The sequence below is a fragment of the Harpia harpyja genome, chromosome 7, assembly GCF_026419915.1.
Source record: "Harpia harpyja isolate bHarHar1 chromosome 7, bHarHar1 primary haplotype, whole genome shotgun sequence".
NCBI lineage: Eukaryota > Metazoa > Chordata > Aves > Accipitriformes > Accipitridae > Harpia > Harpia harpyja.
In genome coordinates, this window is record NC_068946.1 from 53,076,477 (window position 1) to 53,100,949 (window position 24,473).

At 39.1% G+C, this 24,473-nt stretch overlaps 1 protein-coding gene across 11 annotated transcripts in view; it reads right to left on the reverse strand.

Annotated features, from left to right (window-relative positions):
- GTDC1 (glycosyltransferase like domain containing 1) overlaps window positions 1–24,473 on the reverse strand; it is a 185,775-nt gene that overhangs the window by 76,901 nt on the left and 84,401 nt on the right. For 10 of the 11 annotated variants that reach the window (XR_008235852.1, XR_008235853.1, XR_008235851.1 and 7 more), the window contains 2 exons: window positions 14,920–15,087; window positions 11,823–11,996 (listed from right to left, as the gene is read on the reverse strand). Coding sequence is in view for 8 of the 11 variants with exons in the window: in XM_052791183.1 (XP_052647143.1) it covers window positions 11,823–11,996; window positions 14,920–15,087 (342 nt within the window). In the remaining 3 variants the exon portion in view is untranslated. The remainder of the gene's footprint in view (window positions 1–11,822; window positions 11,997–14,919; window positions 15,088–24,473) is intronic. The other variant, XM_052791190.1, reaches the window with a different exon arrangement.

Genomic DNA, 24,473 nt, shown 5'->3' on the forward strand with positions numbered 1-24,473 from the left:
ACGGGCTAGTAGATTAATAACAAAACACACTCAAGTTTAAAGGTATCTAACAGCTGTTTTCATTATTTTGTGTAAATACGCTTGAAGCATATCTATCTGATTAGTGGATAGAGTGCTCTTCTCTGTCACATGCCATGGGCACTGCTATGTGCAAGTAATCAAAGTGCTCAGAAAATGAGTTTACATTGTTCACTGCTGAAATACACAAATGTCAGAAAGTGACTGCGCATCAAAGCTTAGGCAAATCATCTGCTGCAAACAAACAGACTCCAATGCACATTGCAGCTTTAAACATTCCTCTGCAGCACAATGACTGAACAGGACTTATTGCTAGCCCAAATGAAGTGACGCTCGCAGAATAATAAGTCGCTAACGTATAGATGAGCCGAGAAGTTCAGCACCGAGTACCTCGGAAAAGAGTGCAGCTGCTTTCAGCACCAAAGATATACAGTTTTAAGGTCATAAATATTCGGCAACTTTAGAGATATTATACAGGGTTTCACTAGAGGAAAAAAGAAGATTTTTTTTTTTACCTGCTACTGCCTTTTTTATTCTTATTTTTTATTATTTTTTAATTTTTTTTTGTGACTAGGTTACCAGAAATCCTGACAGATAATCCCTCCTTTTATTGGCAACAAAAGGAAGACAGTTTAGGCACCCAAAAAGGGTCAAATCCTCCCTCTTCCATATATAGTCACATAATTCAAGGTCAGTAATTTAAAATCAGATGGCAGATAACATAAGTGAACTCCGAAACCAAAAGACCTGCAATGAAGTTTGGGGAAGGACAGATAAAATTTCAGTCACAGAAAGGAATTACTGCATAAAAAGTTCTTCTTTCTGTGATTCATTTGCTTCTAGCGCAGATTGAGGCAATTTTAGTATTAAACTACACTACACAAGGATGAATATGAAAGAGCCATACAGACTCATCAAAATAGGAAAGTTAAAATAAACTCATTCTGACTCCAATGAGCTCAACAGCAGAATTTTATCCAAATGCTTCACTGAGCAAAAGTAAACTGAGGCAAAATCGAGAAGGATGCTTCCAAAGCCGCGATACTCAGACATTTTGCCTGAAGACGGTTCTTGCCAAAGCACGTATCACCCACCGCCTTCCCCGAGCACTGTGGTTGTCAGCCCTTGGTACCGCTTCAGTTTGCGTTGTCTTCTGAGGGATGCTCAGGCTACCACAAAACAACAAAGTCCAAGACCGATGCCCCAAGAACTCCAGTGCGGCAACGAAGAGGAGAGGAGGGACCAAACACACTGGCTGTGACGTGGCTTTCTTCATAAACACTAAAACGTCCAGATGATCCCACTACATAGGCAGAGGCAAAAACATTCCCCTCATTTTTTTTCCCTTCCCACCACGGTCATTATGAGTCTGGCTAATGAAAATTCCTTCTGATCCCAAATACGGTGAGAGGTTGAATGTATGAGCACGACATACCTTGCAGGACACCGCTCCTCTCTGAAACACCTGATTAATGAAATACAAGATAAACCCTGTGCGCAGTACACAGAACAGACTGGTCTTTCGTTGCGTCTTTTATAGACACTAGAAATAAATGATCTCCTTCACGGAGCAGTTCAGGTCTCAAGATTGAAGTCAGTATGTGACCATCTCATAGTCCATCTCTTTTCACCTTCATTTTGGGGATATCATCAATGCAAACATCTGCAACTGCCTGGCACTACTCCTATATTGTTTAACCAACTATTCTATGAATTTATCAAATTCCTCTTACATTTCAATAGTGTTTCAACAGTCATTTCAAAACTAAATGGCTCTCCGAAAAATAAAGAAAAAGCACCAAACAAAACCCAAAACAACCAACCTCCCTACACACCCTTTTTTTTTCATTTCCCATCTGAGTCATTTAATAATGACCAATTTATACCTAGTGGATGTTATAAGGATTATCCTGGAACTTAAATAATTCCTCCTCTTTCATGGCTTTTATCCTCTGACTGTATTTATAAAGATTAACATATATCCCCTTCTCAACCTTTATTTTGCTAGGACAAGTGAACCATACTCTTTTAATCTGCTCTCATAATACAGATTCTCCTAATCACCCTAGCAGCAATTCTCTATACCTGTTTCACAGTTTAAATTAATCTTTCTTGAACATGGGTGACCAGAACAACATAAAATTTTTCAGCGCTTTACGCAGACGCACCGATCTGTGTATTTAAAAAATACCTTTTCTATTGTGTATGAGAATCACATAAGCTTTTTTTCAATTGGTGTGGTACAGCTATACTGCTGGTTGGTGCATCTGAGGCAGCAAGTTGACTACATGTCTGAATGTTCTTTACGTTCTGTGTTTACCTGCATAGCCATATAGACTGGTCCACCATTTAGCATACAAAAGTGACCAAGGGAAGGAAGATCTGCTTGCTTCTTTATTTAACATCTATGAGAAACATTAGCTGGAGATCAAAAATGCTTAGACTTTTTAAAGGACAACCTGGCTGTGAATAGTTTTGGGTTTTTTTCTGAGAAGCAACGTCACAGAAATGAAGACACGTAACCCTGCTGCTGAGCACCCATGATGAGTATTCTGGCAGAGACGGGGGGGGAACATACCTAAAATCAAATCCGTCCTGGAGAAATTAAATCAGTCTCTTCAGCTGGTGCAGAAGCAGCACTAAGACACCTGTGGTTTCTAGACAGTAGTAAACTGAAAAGACCTGACAAGGGAGGACAAGTGGAAAGATGAGGGCTCTGGCCTGATGGTGAGACATTACATACCATTAGGTGCACAGCTAGTTGGGCATTAACAAAAATAGAGACAACGTGGTCTGCTGATGAGTCCCAAGATTATAAGGGGGCAGGAAATACATAAAGTAGGCCAAAGATGGACAAAGTCTTTAGTTTTCTGCAAGCCTGACCCAAGGACTACACTTAGGAGTCATCTGATAGGAAACCAGCACAGTTTTATGAGGAATCCACTCTAAAATTAATCACAGGTTGGCTGAATCAACTTAATAGCCAATTCATTCTTCCTGGCTATTGTTAGTGCCTGTAACATTGCTTGAAAAACAGACGGAACTTAATAATATCTTGTTATACAACATCAAAACCCCTTTGCTGCGAATACGGATTTCTCAACACGCAAAATGCCCCACCGCTAAAAAAGGTGATACAATCCAAAGATCTTTTCTCATACATACTTGAGGAAAAGTAGCTGGCAAAGTGTTCCTAGACTTGGCTCTCCCATAAGCTCTTCAGCTAGCATCCCTACTACTTGGTGCTCGTAAGCTCAAAACTCTGATGAACCCTCATTACTCTTTAGACATGCATCTTTTCAATAGTAAAGCTGAACAGCTACCTTAGAAGCACTTCTGGTACATTTATGTTGGGATTTTCATATTTTTATATGTATGCTATTTGAATTATTAAAGGGAAGAAGAGGAGGATTATTTCATCTGGGAGTCACAACGGAGCATGGGGAATGTCCAAAATATAAAATATTAAATATTTGCAAAAGCAAAAGCAAAAAAAGAAAAAAAACTAAACAGATTAAAACACTCCTTGTGCAACAAAGAAATTATCGGTGATTTGGCAAAATTAAAAATCTTTTAACTTCATCCCATTTGGTTATGTATAAATAAAACATCTGTATTAAGTTTTTTTTACACATTACATAAAGGTCATCTCCATAGGACTGGAGAGCTATGTTTCAAGTTTCCTCTTCAAACTTAAAACCGCGATTTTATGTATTCCATCGTGTAATTTTGTTCTCTTATTCTTTATTCTCTGAAATTCCTACAGAACATCTTAGTATCTTCTCCACTGACACTTCCATCTAACGGTACCTCTCACTTCAACTTGAACTGGTTGTTGGCAATCTAGCACACAACACTGCTCGAAGCAGATCCAACCCACTTAAAGTTTTAGTTTCAAATTTAATAACAATTTGCAAGGCTATCTATTCCACCGTTCTTTTAAAAGGCCCCACTCTTTTGGGTTTTGGCTGTTTTGGGGTTTTTTTCCCCCCCAAACTAATATTGCATTCAAGACGAAGCATGGCTTTTTCTAAAGGTATTGCCATTCCCCCACAACCGGTAACAGAGAGTCCTTCACTCTCCTAAAAATGATTTCTGAAAACATTTTGTATTCTCAGTGAAGAATCTCTAAGAACTCTGATATCCCTTCCTATTCCTTATCTTTTCTGCAATTTTTAGCACACCACCTACTTTTTTTTTTCCATTATATTACCACAAGGAATGCCCAGAATATTTAAGCAAAAAAGGTTCTGTCACTGCCTCATGTAGCAACTGAGAAATAATATGCCCAACATGACTGCTTCCCTCTCTGTTACAATTCTGTAAGCATGAAATCACTTTAAAGAAAAACAAAAAAATCCACCTCCACTTCTATGTAATATTCATGAATTTCATAATAAAAAATATGGAATTGTTCAAACGTTGAAGGGCGGTATTTTGAAATGCAAAATTCAGCAGGGACAGCCTTGTCTATAAAAACCACCTTTCACACATGCGAAGGATTGAAGTCCGTACCTTCATATGGATTGGAACTGAACTGGACACAGCCGCATCACTCGATACCCAGCATTTACTTTCGTGTGCCACCTCCTTCCACCCATGTTAACATTGTACTCACGCTGAGTGCCAAGCGCCCTCAGCTCCCATTGACTGCAGTGAAAATGAGGGTATTTAGCACTTTGCAGGATCCTACCATTAATCAATAGCCTTTGTCCACTTTGAATAGAAGGGGGAAAAAAAAAAAAACCAACCAGCTTACAGTCTGCCACGACAATTTAACCAATTAAATTCAAACTTCACTGATTCTTATTACAACAATTTGATGCAAACTCTGAAAGTATTTCATGTCTGAATCATCCTGTACGGGGACGATATTTAACATGATCCCAGCCTTGAGGAGAAAGACTCTGTTGTGAACGGTAAAGAGAAAGAACAGACAGAGAACTGGGGTAGGAAGGTGGAGAAAGCCCAAATCAGGGCTTGCATTTATTATGCTTGACAAAAGGTAACATAAAATCATACCAAATCGATGAAAACTTTTGCTATTGTGGAAACTGAAGTAAAAATGTATTATTGTTTTTATTCCAAGTACGGTTGAATTACTGTATTACAGATAGACTAATCCCAGGAGAATTAAAAGCGCCATCCATACCAGTTGCTGATGAAGGTGTCATTTTCATCTCCTCTCCCATGACATCCCTCAACTTCAAATGCCCACACTTATTACAGCAAGGTAGTCTATTCTCTTTACAAGTTGCAGAGAAATTATTATGCATGGAAGTGCATAATAATCCAGTCCAGTCGTGACTCTACCACTGACTTCCCACATGAATATGCACGAATCAATTAAACCTCTGAATGCATCAATTTCCTTCTCGAGTAGTAATGATAATAATAATAATAATAGCTGCCCACTGTATAGGGCACGGCGTGTAATATTTTTAATGCCTGCTAATGAAATGTGCTATTAACTCTTAGAATGTGGTTTGTTTTTGAAAGCCAAGTACCAGCGTGTCTCAACTTTGTATTCAAAGTGACACAACTTGAACGTTTCTAAAAAACTGACTATGGGAAATGCTTACAATTATTATGGCGAATCCTACTTAAAAATCAAATGGTATTTAAATCAGTATGAGAACTTTTAGATCTTCCCAGCTATACTGCAGAGAAATTTGCAGCTAAGGGGTTAATCAGATTAGATGGGAGTGGTTATAGGCTCGGTGCCACAGGTTTTGCCCTTTGTGGCTTCTCACATCCCAGACTTGGAAAATATGAGCTGTGATACTGAGAAAGGTAAGAAGCCAGCACAGCCCCATAGTGATAAATGAGTTTGCATCATCTGTCATTAGAACTTCCTGCCAACAGGGTCATTCCCTATTAAATTACCACTTGTCAATGTTTAAAATACTGATTGATAAATGACTGTGCCAAAACTGATAACACGACAGCTTTTATTTTCTAATATTCTTGGTTACCACATTCTGCTACTTCAAGATACAGCTATAGTAGGTTTTTTTTTCAAGTACTTTAGTGAAAGACAATTTAATCTAATACAAAACTAACAGGTACTGTTATAATGATTGGTCCTGATATACATTACATACTATTCTTCTTGCCAAAACAAACCTACTGGAGATTTAGCGATATGGGTAGATCCAAGTTTCACATTTCATCAAATGCTAGTAATCTGTTTTATCAATATAAACTGCATTTTAATGAAAAAATTCTTTTCTTCAGTACACTTCACTTTTAATGCCCCAGAGTATAATAATTCGTTCATGCTGTAGAACAAGAATGTTTTACAAGACCTTAACTCTCCAGAGAAATTTCTCTGTAAATACAAAATGCAAGTTTTATGGGAATGTGTTGTATGCAACATGAGCAGTACCCAACATAATAAAAAACTAGGTTGCACAGAGAATTCTGCTTAAGTATCCTGGTGAGCTATTGTGAGACTAAATGGTTATTATGATAGCGTTTAGTGGAATACCTATACGACAGATAAAAGAGAGTCAGTAAAACTATTTTTGTCCCTCAATAGATAAAAAGAAATTAGTTTCCAGAAAGTTTTGCAAAACGAATACATCCCAGCAGACTGTTCAGCTGGGCCCTCCTCTGGGAGGGCACTCTCGGTCTGCTGCCGCTGGAGAGTTCTAGGGATATTTTGGGGATAAAACAGGCGCGTTCTGCCTGGAAGACCAGGCTGGGGCAAGAGCTACTCGTCCACGATCCGGAGAGAGAATGGAAACTCTTCCATCACCCCCAACCTCCCCGGCGGCACACGACGCACGTGTGGAAGGAAGCACCATGTAAGAAAGCACCACTGAATACGGATGCTTGAGGCACCCTTCATTCAACCACCCAACCCCTTGCTGTAGGTGCAGCTACCTGCAGTTAGCCCTTAGCCCAGCGACGCAGAAGGTAACCGACCCGCTGCCGCAGACTCCAGAACTGAAAGACTCCCATTTTATGCCCCTTTTAAGCCAGTGCTGCGCTTTCCTCCCCATAGGTGCTGTGTCCCAGATCTTGAGAGCATCCCTCGCGCTTGTTGCGTAACTCTTAGCGTGCCAACACCGACCCTCAAAACCTGCTTGCGGCAGGTGAGGAGCAAAGACATTCAGGGGAGTAATTTCCATCACCCAGTTCTTCAGCAGCAAGCCCCAAGGTAGGAGCAGTCTATTGGCATTTGCTAATTATGCTAACTACCCATAACCCGTGATGGCAGGGAGGCTATGCCTACCAGAGAGAGCACGGCGCACCACGGAGATGCCCGAGCCACCACCAAAGGCGGTCGCTAGCCTCAGTACCAGAATCACTATCATTAGCATAGTACTCCACCTAAGCTAATCTATGCTATTTCACTGGAAGGCTAATTAACCAAAAACTGCTCTTCTAAGGTATACTGCTTCCCGTATGCAAGACGGTTCACTAGAGCTCACTTGGGTACCGCTGCTGAGCATCTCTCTGTGCAATGTAGACACGTCCCCAGTGCCCATCTATAGCTTTGGGCTCTTGTGGATTCAAGCCTCTCCTTGCTTGGTGACATCTGTATTTTTCCAGCACAGCAAAGCTATTGTATAGCGTTAGGACTGCAGAGGAAGGGGGAGCCTCTTAGTTATCTAAACAGAGGTCTGAAAGTTCAGCCCTGCAAGCCTGGTCCAAGTGATGCAATTTTTTTTTTTTTTTTTTTTTTTAATTCCGTAAAACAGGCTCCCCCACATGTGACAGTCACGTTACTGTACAGGAGATACTGTCAGCATATTTTAAAAACTTCTGCTTTAGTTAGGAACTCCCTTGACTGGCCCTAAAGTACTCTCTAAATTGGCAAATTCTGCCTCTCTCACACTATAACTAAAAAAATATAAAATCAAATGGTTGAAAATATCCTGCTAACTGTACTAAGTTATAAAAACAAATGAAGAAACAACAGTCTAAAATCTTTAATTCTACTTCAAAATGTGTTAATGCAGATAGTACAAGATACTCACTAACAAGTTCCACTTAAAAGAAGCTATTTTTATTTTCTGCTGTAATCCTCATCCTCTCATGTTTCTTTTATATTATTCCACCTTAGTCCAATGTGCATTTTGAGCTCTTAGGAATATTACTTCATTCTTGCTTATAAAAACATCTTCCTTTTCTACCACATCGTGATAATAATAAAGATATATTACAATCAGAGGAATAGTAATAACCGAAATCTATATTACGATTTTCGTTGAAATGAATTCCAAGGAGCACCTAATCTGACCCCACTTTGCTGACTGCCACAGACAGTATGGATGCAGACGGACCAAAAGAACTTGTACACAATATCGACAAGACTGTGCAGAGGTGCTCCAGCGGGGTCTGCTGGCATATGGAGATGCGAGTACCAAAGACAACATCGGTAGAAGGGGGATTTTCTTCCTGAACCATAGTTTTGCAGTGCAAAAGTGGAAACAGACTATATCAAAAGACACTCTATTGATTGTATAGAAAAAGAAAGTAACATTTAGGATTTTGTTTACATTACAATAGAAAATATACTGAAATTAAGCCAATGACAGACAATATAAGTCTGAGTTACAATGTATTTAATTCACTGTGTTATAAAACCCCAGTCTGATACACAGCACATATGGCACGTAAGATCAGCTACTGGCCTACATCCCTTGCAATACCTATGCACTATGAAGTGACAGCCTTAACTTGGAGGGGTTTTTTGTCTCCAAGCTTAGAAGTACTTGGTAGAAATTATGTATTTCTACATAATATACTTCATCAGAATGTATGAAGAGGAGAATTCCAAGTCAGAAATGACAGAGGGTGAGTATATACAGAGTAGCTGTTGCACCACGGGATGCAATATGGAAGCTAGTCGTCAGAACCAGAAAACAGGAGGATTAGGTCAGTAAATTTCTTACTCTGCTAAATCCTCAAATCCTTTCATCTCTTCTCATTGTCAGATAAGGACCACAGTCTGGTTGTTTGCTCTGGGAACACCAATATGTGCCCTTAAGACAAATATTTATTAAAAAGTAGAATCTTTATAAAAAAGCATCGATAACTTCCCCTCAAAAGTAGAAAAGCAGTGATTAGATGCCCATCTGAAATATTTAAATACACATTACACACACGTATAATGGTGCCTCTAATAGTATTCACAAGTATTTCCTAGTGTATCCTTCATCATTATACCTTCACTCTTAAGGGATCAGTTACTACACTGCTTGTGTTCGTTTGTGTACCCATCACCTACAGTAGTTACATTAAAAGGTAGATATGTTACAGGATTAACTCATGTGACATGCTCCTTCATTACACTGGTTTTGATTGAGGGTCAGATATATTTTATTTTGCCCTACAATTGCAATATTAATCTAGAATAATCTTAAAAAGATCGCCATCACATGCATGAGGATAATTTCGTAGATCACCTCTCTCCCAAATCCAAACAAAGATTATGTTTCAGATACAAACACACCCCTGAGACACTCACACACAAAATAAAAGAGGTCAAAGGAAAAAAAAAAATCACCCTGGTTGTTTTGCCTTCAGAATTTTTAAATATTTTCCCAACATCTCAGCAAAATTATGCATTTTAAAAAGACTGCAGGCACTGAAATGATTGTCAGTCATGCAAATAATCACTTACTTACACTGTATGAGTTTGGTTTGGATAAAGCAAATTACCATTTGAAAATAACTTGAAAAACACTCTGGGCTAAGAGCTTGCTTTATAAATTTTAGCTTGGCCACAATTTTTCTTAACCTTTTTCTCCTCAATCTCCATTCAGTCACTATACTAATACAGTCTACATTAAAAAACAGCATTCAATTGCCACAGGTGCATTCAACATTATTTAAAACATGATCTTGTAAAGAAATAGTAAATATTGGCTGCAGCTGAAGGTTAAAACCCAAAGAACTTCAGAGTTATGCAGAAGCAGTCCTTTCTTTGGCTTTTTTTTCCTGTGATGATATTGGGCTTTGTCTAAAAAACCCAGCTCTTACATCTGGGGTTGGTTATTGAATAAAATACATATTAGAAATAATAGAGCTGATTTAATCTGTGGTTCTAATTACTCTGCTGAGAAAGTTTTACAGTCACACTGTTGTTTATGAACATCTTAATTTTGTCCATCGCTGCTGAAAATAGCTTTCTGATATAATTTCAAGTGCAACAACCACAATGAAAACATGAAAGGTGTCCTGCTTTGTGAGGAAAGATTTAATGCAAGAGCAGGACACTAAGAAGAGCACACAGAAAGATGAGAGATCTTCCTACTTTACCAGTTTGGGTAGTAGTCTAATGATTCTACCCACCTAATCACCTTCTGCTTTGGACAAACGATGACTGTGTGTATGACTTCAGACTAATTTGTCAGGTCTCGTTTGACCCCATCTGCCAGGGCTGACAAATCCAAACGAGCTGATTTAATATAGGACACAGGCTTATCACAACTTCATCTCCAAAACTAGGCTTGGGCCACATAACTTCCTTAAGGTATGCCAAAAAACCACGAGACCCTTTTAAGATGGCTCGGTAACAAATATGCTGAGCATTCACAGCATTCCCTCACTCTTTAAAAACACGGTCTCTAAGAAGCAATGTGCGATCCTCAAAGATATATAGGTACTGATCTCCACTGCCATCCAGGCAGCCAAGTCCCTCAGGAACACTGGAGGATTTCAACCCACTTGCCAAAAACATAGGTTTAAAGACTTAACTTTAGACATTGATTTCGAAACGATTTGCATCAGTGCTTTAGAATATAAAGTTTTCCAAGATACTGAAATGCAAACCTTGCAGCGTGAACATCAATAGAGTGCACGACCTCAGCTCCTGTACTAAAAATCTCTCTCCCCCAGACTACCACAAATGTATATTTAGCCTTTGAAACAACTGTAAGTACAAGCTGGTCAGGGACAAAGATCTCAAGTGTGGCCAGAACTTATTATCAGTTCAAAAGCCGGACTCTTTCCGAGTCATTATGGTGCTTTCCATCCTTATTTCAGCAAAAAAATCTACCCAGCATCGTGTTGGTTTTAAGAGTATAATCAAATTGCAGAATCATACTCTATTTAGTGCCGGTCCCATTGAAGCAAAGTTCCTGCTCGGTGGGAGGAGAGTCCCTTATAACAGGAAAAAACAATTGTGCCAGGTTTAATCAAAAGTGAAAAGGATCTAGCGAATGTTCCCTTTGAGCCACATAACCCACCACTAATTTCAAGACGGGCTCTGAAACAAGGGTAATAAAAAACGTCCTTCAGAGTAACCGAGGAAGACTGAAGAGCAACTACCGCTGCAGCTAATGCCAACATCTGCAAGTCTGCTCCCTGTTACTGGGATGCTTTTCGCCTACCTGGAAAGCAATAAAAGAAGAGGTAGGGGAGGGAGGAGGGAATAAAATCCCCCTGCAACACACCGAGGGAAATATAGCTCCTTGACTACAGGCTTATCACTTTTACTGTTCTCTAGCATTTCTTTCTCCTCCTTGACCTCCCCTGTACAAATATATACAGAGCTGTGGAGCTGGCAACTCCTTAAAGACTAAAACAAGTGGGAAATCACTAAAACAAGTGGGAAATCACTCATCCTGAATGATGCAAGTTTGTACGACACGCACTAAGGACAGGCTCGGCAGATCAGATGCTGCCTGAATAGCCGCTGATTATTGAAATACATTAATCAATTAGGGGATTTTGCATATTATCAAACTCTTTCATTAATGATGCTTTAGCTGATTAGTTAGAACGTCACCATAAATACAGAGTTTTGACAGGCTGGCGGCAATTTATGACGTGGAAAATGTACTGACCTGCTCACATCAGGAAACCTGACTGGAAAATAAAGAACTTGGCACTTCGGTCTGATTATTTTTTCCAAATCCTTAGGTCTGTGGTCAGGAATCAGCTTCATAAATTTTCCAATGGATGTAAGAAACGATTCCATATTAAAAGCAGAGTTGAACACCACAACATCAGCAACCAAACTGTAAAAAGCGGTTAAGGTTAATGAACGCACTGCTGCCGCAAAAGGAACAGAATTATTTTACATGCAGTGGAAATAAGATACATATTCTCATAAACAAACAAAAGGTGCGAGTGGAATGCTAATTAAAATCAGCCTTTTCACATGAATTAGGAGTAGCATATGTACCTTAATCAGAAATGTCTTGACTTCTGTCTATTCGCTCTTTGAAATACTTTTAAACTTTTTTCTAAGTAATAAATTACTATTATTAATCTAAAGGAGCACATCCTATTCTATCTGCAGATTCAGATATTTTATTCATAAAATGGTAAGAATAGTATTACTGTTATTATCTCTTAAAAGCATTATAAACAGGTAAGGCCCACTGTAATATGACTTTTGTAGAAGTAAACTTGGAAGAAAATGAAAATTCCTTAGAAATATTCCTTTGTACTGAAGGACAACTTACCGTTGGTTAACCTACCTTCAACCGACCATGTGTGTGAGGTAGCAGGATACTAGACAAATGGAATGTTATTTTAACCTATGCGTACAGAATCCTGATTAAAGTATATTCACCAAATATATGTATATATAAAATACATAGCACACAGTACCAAACAAAGTTTGAAAAAAATGGCATATTAACGCAATGTTGTGTTCTTTACTGCTGTGTTTTAAAATCAATAATTTTTGATCAATAATTTTAAGATGTTGTTAAATGATAATGTAGGTATTATCTCACCACTTAGAGTCAGCCTGGAGAAAACGAGAAGCTATCAAAAAACCTGAAATATCTGGAAGTTTATCCTGGAAGTGCTGACACAATCTTAGCTACACTGGCAAAGGCTCACCGCTAACGGAGGTAAGAAATGCTTTACGGCCGGTTGGTTTTCTCAATATGTTATATATCGTAATACAGACCTATGGGTCATAAGATACATTGAGGACACATGTTCATAAGTCACTGGGCTCGTGAAAAGTATATTTGAGGTGAGAGGCTGTCATTCATCCTCACTGCATCTCACTGCTGTCTGGTCAAGAAAGACAACTGACACTGCTCACCAAAGCAGCAGGAGTCAGCAGGAAAAGCAAAAAAAAAAAAACCCCAACATTAGAGAGAGAAATAATCCTTTTCAAGCAGGCTGCAGGAGCTGAAATGCTTTCTGGAATCCCACCCTCTTCCCCACCTATGGTTTTTAACCCGTTGGTCTCCTTGGTTTTGTACAAACAATCCAGTCATCTTTTCTGCAGTGATTTACAGATGACCCGAGACAACGCAGGAGCCTGGCACGTTTCTTTGCTGCTCTCTGACGTGTAGCAAAGGCTCCAGCACCATCATCTCTGCTTCTCTTGTGCATCAAGTCTTATCTGCCCAACTTGTTCCTGCAGGTTTTGTGTATCACTGGCAAATCAGAAAGAACCTGTCACTGCCTAAGCAGCTAAAAGGAATCTCAGCCATCACTGAAAAGTGTGATTTTATTAGATTAACACTCTAGAAACATCAGGGAGAAAAAAAAAATTCTCTTTCTTAACGCTCCAACCTGAAGATTCAAAGTGCTCTAATTTTAATTGTCTCCAAAACCTCTATGCAAAACTGGAAAGATACATTTTCCCATTTCTAACAGATTTAGAAGATGGCATTTCTTTGCAGATGACCACTAGGCAGTTACAAACAGTAGAGAGGAGATGGCTTCTATGTGCTGTTAAAAAGGGGGCTTCTGCAGCAACAGAAATGGAAGATAAATATTATAGAATTACATGGAGAAGCCATTGGAGGCTGAAGGAGACAGAATGGAGCATCTATAGAAGTCATCTTTTTTTTCCTAGTAAAAGCAGCTACTTTTATTATCTTAAAAATGCGTATTTTGAGGATAAATGTTTGTCAGCTTACAAAAGATGTGTGAAAAATAACTGCCATAATAAAGCAAAATATGTATACAAAAAAACACTCCTTGCCCCAGTGCCAAAACCCACATCTTTTTGTTATAACATCTGAAAATGGCTGCTACAGTTTTCAAAAGATCTTTCACTATACTTTCCCATCTTTACTGCTCAGCAAGTGAAACATGTTGCAAATGCTGTGGCAGAAGCAGCTACAGAATGGCCAGAGTATACACACAGATCTTTATTTGAGAAATTTCAGTATCAACTGACTTGTATTATAAAGATGTAAAAGCTTAACTTGTACCTTAAAATGCTCAATCCCTATTCCTAATAAGTCTCCTACTAACAGGTAGGTGAGAAAGACCATGGAAGTGACTTTATTTCAGTTCAAAACAACCGAGTTTCGCTGTTTCACTTAGGTCTGTACAGCGCCTAACCACAAAGCTTTTCAGTGTTGCTGTTATTAACTTCTTTCATTAACTCGGATTCGAGAAATACATTTGTTTTTAGCAACAATAAAGGACCGCAGCCTTTAAAACGTCTGGGTATTTTAGCACTGCACAATTTCTGAATGCTAGATGAAAGAAATATAAGGATTTATCTGGTATGTTTACTGCCCTCTCTTCACAAGAAAAGCGCTGCAGTACATTTTAATTTCTGTTTATTTCCCTAAAACCCTCTATATAATTTCAGTTGGATGCAGTAAAAGCTATGGCCAAGCAAGAGCTGATTAGCTGCAGCTTTGCGAAGCATCCGTGAAACAAAGCATCGTGCTTACAGCCAAGACACAGGTCAAAATCCCCACCGCTGACGGGTACGCCACGGTAGCCCAACGTAGCATCGGTGGACTTTATACGACAAACTGAGACGAGTTTATAGAGCAGATTGTTTCTGCCGCAGCACTCTCATCAACGTCTCTTCAGGACTCTGCTGGTACCTCGGTTCGCTACAGGGTCATCACTTACGCAGAGAAGGGCTCCTCGGGTTTACGATGGTGCAAGGCTGGAGACAGAAGGACACCTTAAATAATATGGAGTGCTGCGAGAAACACCTACCATGAAAGGATCTGGTTGTATCCGTACTGAAAATCCCTTTCCTGGCATTTCTGGACAGGATATGCCAATTGGTTCTCATGGAAGTAGAGGACCTTTTTCAATTTGCCAAGGTCAGGGCGGAGGGCAGCGAGTTCAGCCAGGTTAAGCACCGAGCTTGCAAAGAGGATCCTGGAAAACAAGGAGAGCAGTGTTTACTGTCTGTGAGCATGCTCGCAAGGGTCACCCCTTCCCCTTCTCCCCCCCGCCCCAAGAAAAACATAACCCCTATAGGGACACATCAATGGCTAAGCCTTAATACCATGTAGCAGCATTCGAAGTTTTGATCTCTTAAAAAGCAGCTGCTAAGAACCCAACTAGAAAAGCACCGAATCTCATTGGTCTTCCCAGCTCGGTTACAGAGAGATGCAAAATAAAAAAAGCTGGATGGATTTTATTGAAAAAGGCAAGAAAAGCTGTATCTGAAGGACAAATGGAACAAAGATAAGGCTGACTAGGGAATACTTTGCTTGCCAGTTTCATTACACTTTACTTCTTTATGCAACCGACTACTGAAATTCAATATATGAGCAGGAATGGCACATGTTCATGTTATGACAGAAACCCTTTTGATTTATGCAGTGCACTTATCTAGTATGGTCTGGTTTTCTTTTTTTTTCTTCTTCTTCACCCTTTTTCTGTTTTATTTTCACATTTTTATTAGGTATCCTCTATAATGAAATGTTGTTTCTACCCTTGCACCCCAGTATTGCCATAGCACTCCTGCTATTCCACAGTCTACAGCACTGCACACATCCGTCAATTATATAAAGCAGGCACAACAGCACTAACAAGCTGCTATCTTAGCCTCGTATAACTTACCAGGCTATCAGAAAATGAATGTATTTAAATGTGTAATATGAAATTGTGACCCTGCTGTAACCAGTGGCAGATTCCCCTGCATTTCACCAAAAGTATGCGAGTATCTCCTGTCCCCTGGCTAACGCTGCTTTCAAGCAAACTGAATCCTGTACCTACAGAGAACTGCAGAGCCACAGACATTTGTGTTATACGTTTCTCATCACAAGAGATAAAAAAAGAAAAAATAAAATTGAGATCAGGTATTTATTGCACATAAAATATTAAGCTTTAATAAACTACTTTTCAACATAGCATGCTTCTGACTTTTTTTTGCCATCCACCATTTCAGTGGTTCAGTTTCAGAATTTATTTGCAATGTTTAATTCTTTTAAAATCTTTCCTATTTTTTCCCATTTTTATTCCTATTCTTCCTACTCTTTAACCTATTTTATTCCCATTCTTCCTATTTTTACACGGATTTTGTGTTCAAGATTACCGCCAAACCAACATCACTAATACTAAAAAATTCTGATTTCTGGCTGTCAACCTTAAAACTCATGAACTTCCCCAAACAGCCATATAGATATATGTATCATAATATCACCTATGCTAACACATACTGGTCTTAGATAATCTGTATCTACAGAACAAACACCTCCTAGAAAACAGATCCTGTATCCATCTTCATCAACCTCAGTCAATGCTAATCTGAAAGGCTTACGAAAGTAAGAGATGAATGTTATTGCCTTGTTCATCAAATATTTGATCGTTCTAAAGGGACTGTCAAATGGAATGGCAATTAAGATACGAGCTGGGGTTTATTACGAGCCATACTAAGAGGAAAAAATAGTTTTACGTAAGTCATCACTTATTTGTCATGAAGAGTAATAACCTCTGGACCTCATAACAACCTGGGTGCCAGGCAGAGGCAGGGAAGCTTCCCACGGGCGATGCAACACCCCTGCTCAGCGACGGCTGCGAGTTTAGCACTAGAGCGACAAAGAAAAATACAAACAGGAGCAAACATACCCCAAATATTACAAAAACGAGACAAAATGGTTGCTTGGCAAAATTCTTGCTACTTTGGGATTACATTACAGTTTATCCTTTACTGATTTTTTCAGAAAATCGCTTTCTGCAATGAGTTAGGAGGAAAACTGTATTGACGCAGGATACCATCTATGAACTTGGCTGTGTTTGAAGGAAGAGAGGAAAAAAAGAGATGGCACGTCGGGATTGAAAACACAAGAAGCAGCGCAGAGCAAGGCACAAAAGCAAGAGTGGAAAGAGAAGACGGTGGGGGTGCCAAGGTTAACACGACGACTGGCAAGAAAAGGGCAACGGGGAGCACCCTGAGAAATGAGATGCGAGATTTAAGCTTGGACAAAACCAGGTAGCTCAAATATTTTAACTCGCTCAGATGGACAACGGAATAACTAGGAGAAGAATATGAAAAAAAGATGGTTATATCCACAGGAATGGAAAAAAAGTGTTGGCAGTACCGGCTTAGACAAACCGGAGGAATTCAAATAGCATCATTAGAAAGAGCTTGAGGCTGGCTTCTAGCAAGGCAAGAAAGGCCCAAAACTTGGAACGCTTGCAAGGGGTAGACCCAAATTTTCTCCACTGTGAATGGGAAGTGGTAAGAGTCGACTAACAAGCAGATCGCTTATCACTGCCCAGCTCATTGATAAACCGGTGTCAAGAGAAAACTGTTGCAATTACCAGCAAATTCAGATTTAGAGCCTGAAAAGACACGGCTTACACTTCTTACGGCAAGAAAAAATAAAAATAAAATCATTTAAGTGGTAATATTAGAAAACAGCCTTCCCGATTCGCTTGCATTACTTCACGGCATTTCCAGAATTTAACCCAACAGATATGAGACACTCTTATACTTGTTTATTTACTGGCATAAAAGCTGCTAGCCAACAACGATAACCAATTTCTCCAGCATTATAAGCTTGAATAACCTGACAGCACGAGTCCCCGTGAACGTGCCCACAGAGCAGCCACGTACGTGGCTAATGGACTCACGCAGGGCACTGGAGGATATGCTGGAGTGTATTTCCACTTAACACCTATTACAAGGGGAAGAAAGGAAAGTTTATTATAATGTAGCGTGCCACATAAATATATGTCAGTTGTCATTCCGTGTGACATCAACTTTCCTTTTACCTCGGGTTATTATTTAAGTAATAAATCCTAACAAGGTGAGCTTTATCATCCCACGGAGTGTATCCGGGAGGTAGAGACACAAGGTGATGGCAAGAACGCTCGAAACATGATAATTCCTGACAGCTGCTGCTTGAGCACAAGTTAAATTGAACAGTTTATCTCAGCATAAAGATGTTATAAGGTTTTATGTTTAATTTAAAAAAATTAACATAAAACCCAGAGAAAGCAGAGTTAGGCAATCTTTCACAAACATGACATACTACAATCACTGTATAAGCTGGATTAGTACTTATTACCATGCTACTAGAGAATTAAGCTGTTTTTAGACCACCAAAGAGCTTTAAATTGCAACTTTTGTCTCTGTAAGAGAAACCTATATTTAAAACGTCTGCTAAATTCAAATTAACAGCTACATCATTAACTTACCATCTCACAACCCCCCCACACATTTCAACTGCTATTATGGTATTCTTATCTAGACCTATCAACACCACAACATTTAATATATACAGTCCTCTTCAATAAATATATTGTGCGAATCCCCACAAAACCTGCGCTGAAGGTCACATTTCTAACGTGACCGCCCTAGCTCTCCTCTCCGAAATATCCCCAAGTATTTTACTGTGTTACACATGACCTTCTTCCATAGAGCAGGACCATCACACATGCAGTAGCCCCACTGCCTTGGAGGCTGGCCAAATTTCAGGGCCACCATCCACACAAGCTCCGGTCTTACACTAAGCCTTTGCTTGATCTGAATTGCTTAATAGTCCTTCTGACTTCTGAGGAGCTACTTGTATGAATTATGTTAAGCGTGTGCTTAATTCATACAAATATTCATGGGAAGGAAGCTGAGCGTGCTTGCAGTTCAGAGCTGCGATGTGTCCGAAGAACGCTCTGACCTTTGCTATTGTCTTTCCCATTATTTTATACCAAAGGACTGAAAATCAGTAAAATATCAAAGGCATTGCTTTTTCTTTAATTACCAGCAGACAAAATGACTAACACAGGTTTCCATTTATATCAAGCAAATTGTAAAAGTAAAGGTCCTCAAGTATTTTTATTTTGCTTTATAAATCTACTTTGTGTCACGTAACCGTGATTTACTCTTTTATGGCATTGCCCTAAATCTTTCAATTAAATTTCCATGCAACTTAACTAAAACCACATTTTGCCTTCCCCTTGGGAGACCACACAGGACATATTTATGTATCTATGGATATGGAAGCTGAACTCTCCCATTTACCAGGCTTACAGCACAAAGCGAGTTTAAAACAGCACCCGATTTGTACTGGAATATTTCCTCTGTCTGGCAGAAGCTGTGCCAGCATGAAGGACTGATGGACACGGCCACTGTTTTCATCGCAGCACAGGTAACCCAGCTCTCCCTGGAAAAGGAGGATTGCTGTAGGGTGCGATCCTGCAACAGCAACAGGGACTCTCCTGCACTGCAAATGAAATCCAAGGCCATAAATCTCTGCTGCAAAACAACCACATTCACAGTAAAATGAGTTTATGATTGAAGATCTGGCAGCCCAGAAAAGAGGTACGAGCACTCTTCATCTGCCAGGTGCAGTATTACAATAAAACAGAGTTAGATTTGGATATCACTACAAATACAAGCCTTTTAGAGGAAACGCATACTTAAAAAGAGACTGTTCATGAGATGGCACTGACCGAATTGACGTTCATCCAGCCTTCGGGAGGGAAATGTGATGCTGGAAGAAGTGTTTTCGCACCAGTCTAGAACTAAAACCTTGAGCACTTGGAGGCATCAAATCCCACCGTACTTCTCACAAGGCATTGACCGCTTTGTTCTCGCCAAGCCCCAAATTATACTGTATTTATAAGTACATTTCTTCTTGCTGAAATTTCAGTTGGCAGGCCTAATGTCATACAGCAGAGTCTTAAACCCTCAGACTTTTATCCCAAATACAGTTTTATTCTGGGCATGGTGCTCGTGCACTCAGCAGAGCGAAGTCAGGGTGCCACCGGAGCCCACGCACGCACTACGACCCAACGACTCGTCATCGATAACCGTAAACCACAGAACACAGTCACGCCACTGCTGACGGCTACTTTTTCTCCAGTTGATCAGAAACCAACCACAAGTTTATAGCAAATAACAGGAGCCGTTAGGGGAACCTTTTGCAGTGAGATTAGGGGCAGCTCATCCTTCTGGTGAAGGCAAGCGCGGTTGGGATATGGAGTACTCAACACCGCTCTGCTATGTTGCCTCCTCAAAGGTCAAGGAAAAGACAAGAGTATGACCATAAACGTATCTGCCTTGAGAAACAAGGGTTTCAAAGATGATGGTGTCTTCAAGCTCCTCAAGATCAAACCTGAGAGCTTTGGTTCCTCCATCATACGGTTTCCTTGATTTCAACCCAGCCATTCAGACAAGTCCATGGATTTGGCTTTAATTTCTTTTCCAAATGTAAACTCTATATCAAATAGCATTGTTAATGCCTGGAATGTTAAACAGACCAGTTATTTTTGTTTATTAGTACACCCATTTTTCTATGATCAACTTGCAGAAGTTGCTTTCTTATCACTAGACCAAGAATACACAAATTGCAATCAGATTTAAAATGCTTTTCCATTTCCCATTAAACAATAGATGACTCTGAATTTCTGAACAATAAATACTAATAAGTGATAATACATGACAGTATACAGTATAACAAATAATAAATTAACAATAATTTTTTGACATGGAATGTACAAGTGTCAAAAATGCTTATAGATATTATAATATCTATCTCATAAATTAAGGTTTTCTAGATAGAGCACAATTTGAAATGTTTACAGAAATAATTAAGTCTTACTATTTTAATGTTCTTTATTTTTCAGAACAAATCACAAGGGTTGTCATGCCTTTCATCTTAATTAGGCCATGTGTTTGTCTTATTTATTTCTATGTACTTTCATAAACGTTTACAAATATTAATTGTAAAGAAAAATATTTTTTCCTCTTGCTGTAATTACTGTACGTACATAGAGTACACAGTGATAAATATTCATGGCTGCTACCAGTTCAATAGGTTTGGATTTGGGGTTTGCCTTGTATGCTAAAATAGAGTAGAAATGAATAGCTTGTTTTGAACTCATACTGCCAATCCTTTTTTTGATATTTTTCTTTAAAAATACATCCTCCCTCATTTTATAGTATGTTATTTTCGATCACAGTTGAAATTTTTGTTCCTACTGTGACAGACCTTAGTTACATTTTCCAAAAGAATTTACTGCCCAGAAATCAAATGCATTTTCCCTTTCTTCCTATATACCATAGCCCAAAAAACCCTCTCAACTCTCTGCATGCACATCTGCTATTTGACACAGCTGGAGTAGAAGGGGGCTGCATTTCCAGCCCCACTACTGCATGTCCCACCCTTTCCTATGTCTCCTCATGCCACACGGATTTTCAGACCTCTGTTAGGACCGAGGGTAGAATTTCTGAGAACCTGCCATCTCCACCTGCTGACCGCACTGATGTTATCCAGCAAAACTAGAATGGGGCTGAAGAACAGCAAATCTCTCACATTTAAAATATTCAAGAGGTTACATAAATGCATTATTTCATTAGTAAATTATTTGGGTTCTCTCTCAATTCCTTCCTATCACTCTGAATCTGGATTTCAAACAGCTGATCGGAATATTTACATACAATCAAATCTCAGAATCCAATTTTGGGGCCAGAACCCCAGCCGAGAATTGGTTAAGCTGTAGCTTTAAACACTTACCACTATTTTTGATGACCTTTAACTCAAAAAGATACCGAAAAGGATGTGAAAACACTTAATCAAAACTACTTTTCTATTTAACATCAAGAAGTAAGCTTGAAAGAGACTCTCTCACAGATAAGACTTTTAGACTTTTGAGGGGGGTGTATTTTGTTTGGATTGCTTTGGTTTTTAGGCAACGACACTGAAGCTTCTTGAATTTTATTAAGTGTGTGGTGGTATTTTTTTTCCCTGATTTGTAATTAAATTTGGCTTCAATTAATTACTGACAGATGCACGTTTTTACTTCAGTGGCCAGATTGTTCACCATGGGCTACATCGTCCTCTCTGTTTCTACAAAGGGAGAGGTCGAGACCAAGCAGCTATAGCTGTGGTGATGGGGGGAAAGAGAAAGCCATGAATCCACATCATCTTCCTCACTCAGGTTTCGTCAGCATTAAATAATGAAGCGAAGGCATCTAATTAGAGCAGAACATAAGCAAATCAGAATAACCCACTAGTGAAAAGTAGCCATTGCTGGAACGTTTACATAAGATGTACGAACTAACTGCTCAAATACACGCTGTGATGGAGCAAGAAAAAAGAAAGAAGCAAGAAAGGACATAGTGTCCAAAGGCAACAAATTCACCATGGGTAAATATACAGGATGTAGTGATATATAGTGAAAAGACTTTTTTAAAGACTGATGTTCTACTCAATTAGGTAACATTTAAATAGCATTATTTATTGTTTTAAAGTCTGCAAATTCGTTTCATTGGGCGTCTTATCTGTCCAGCTCTGGAGAAAAAACAAACATATCAAATGACTGGCATGAAAAACACAATATGCCCAAGAGGTTGTAGCAACACGGAGAAGTCCTAAGACTACATATAACAACACTACTATTCAGTAGCAAATCTGAACAACATAGTTTGGGGACCGTTACTTCACATCACCTGCTGTCAGTTTGGATCCAGAGAAGAGACAGTCAACTTCACGGATATATTGACCTCACTGCAAGCGAGACTGATTTATCCCACTGAAGGGGAATCAAACTCAGTGCAGCACAGACCCACCAAAATAGTCAGAGTTTCCTTTTAAAAGGTGCACATTAACAGAGGCTCGAATGAATGAATGGCAAAGTAAAACAATGGCTGATTTTCCTTTATTTTAAAAAGGTTTGGCTAACTCAAAACTCAAATCTTCTCCCAATTTTCAGGTTTACACATTTTATATTTTAGAACAACAGAAGACCCACTCACTTTGCACAATTGCAGAGAAGATGAGCAGGGTCTTAGCAGACCAGTCAGTTTTACATTCCCAGAGCCCCGAAAATCCTGTTCTCCAAAGTATTTCAGACTGGTTTGTACGTTGCTTTACGCACCTTGATATCCAAACACTCTTTTTACAAATTTGAAGACTACCACTAAAAGGAACTTAGTTTTCTTAGCAAATGGATTTCACATTTTTCTAATATCCCATGGCTCTGATTTAATTTCACACAATCCATAAACATCAAGTCCTTTAAAAAATATTTTTATGGAAGCTCTTAGCTAATTTTCCCCAAAAACCTCCCACACCAGAGCATCAACCCAAGGCATAAATACTGCCTAAGAATGGGGACCTCAGGAAAAGCGGGATTCTTCCCAGAAAACTAATACAGTCCTCGAAAAAACTCAGACTGTCATAAAACCTGAGCAGCTGGCAACTCCGTCACCATGAAGTATCCATATGGAAGACCGAGATGTGTCAAACTACCCAAAACGAGTTTGGATAGTGCAGAAGATGGAATAAATAATTCAGTATCTTCAACACTTTCAACAGCAGGTAGTAGATATGCTACCTGCTTCTACAACGTGCCAAAATGTAACATGCGAGTGAGAGCAAGCGAGAGAATGTGAGTATCTCCAACCTGTTTTCATGAGGATATTTTGCTCGAGGAACTTCTCTTTTTAGAGGCATATGATCCGTATCAGATGTTCGTCAGGAGCAGGCAGCGCTACAGAACATTAGGAATAACTTAGTGATTTTAATATATATTCACAAAGTGCATACTCCTTCATATACACGTATAAAAAAATGTATCTTCATCAAATATTACAAAAAAATATAAGGGAAGTGCAAATATTTATTTCTCCCAACTGCCCTTCACACTTCTGTAATATCTGTTGCTGCGGCATAGTGGCAACTTTCCTGCCTTAATATAAACCAAGCAAACAATTCAATGTGATCAGTGAAGCGACAATCAGAACTACAACGTAAATGTTTCTGCTCCGTGTTCATGCAATAGTTCAACTATAAAACTACATTGTACAGTGTCAATCTTCTTTCTTCTCTTCCTATAAGAAATAGTCACACACATCAGTGCATAAACGTACATCGTTTATACTTACAGAAGACAAAGTGACACCTCTGTTCCCTAAGAAATTAAAATAAGACTATTTAAGGCTTAAGAGTCTCCAGACCTGTATTTGAAGGACCAAACCCCTACCCACATGGAGATATTTAACAACCAGCACTTCACCAAAATCACAGGGACAGCAGGTAGGCCAATATTCAAAAGCCTATTAATAAGGAAAATGTCAGTCTCTGTGTATTACACACTATTTTCAGACACTACGCTTTCTGATTAGAACATTTTTTAACTCGGCAAAGCCCACACTCGCTACCAGATTTTAACAATTACACCGAAATGGCTGAATGACCCACTGAAGTGAGATTTCAAAGTAGTGAGACAAACACTCTCCTAAATTCAAAAGCTGCCAAACACATTTCATCAGACTTTCAAAAAATAATTGTTTTGTCTGTTCTGAATTA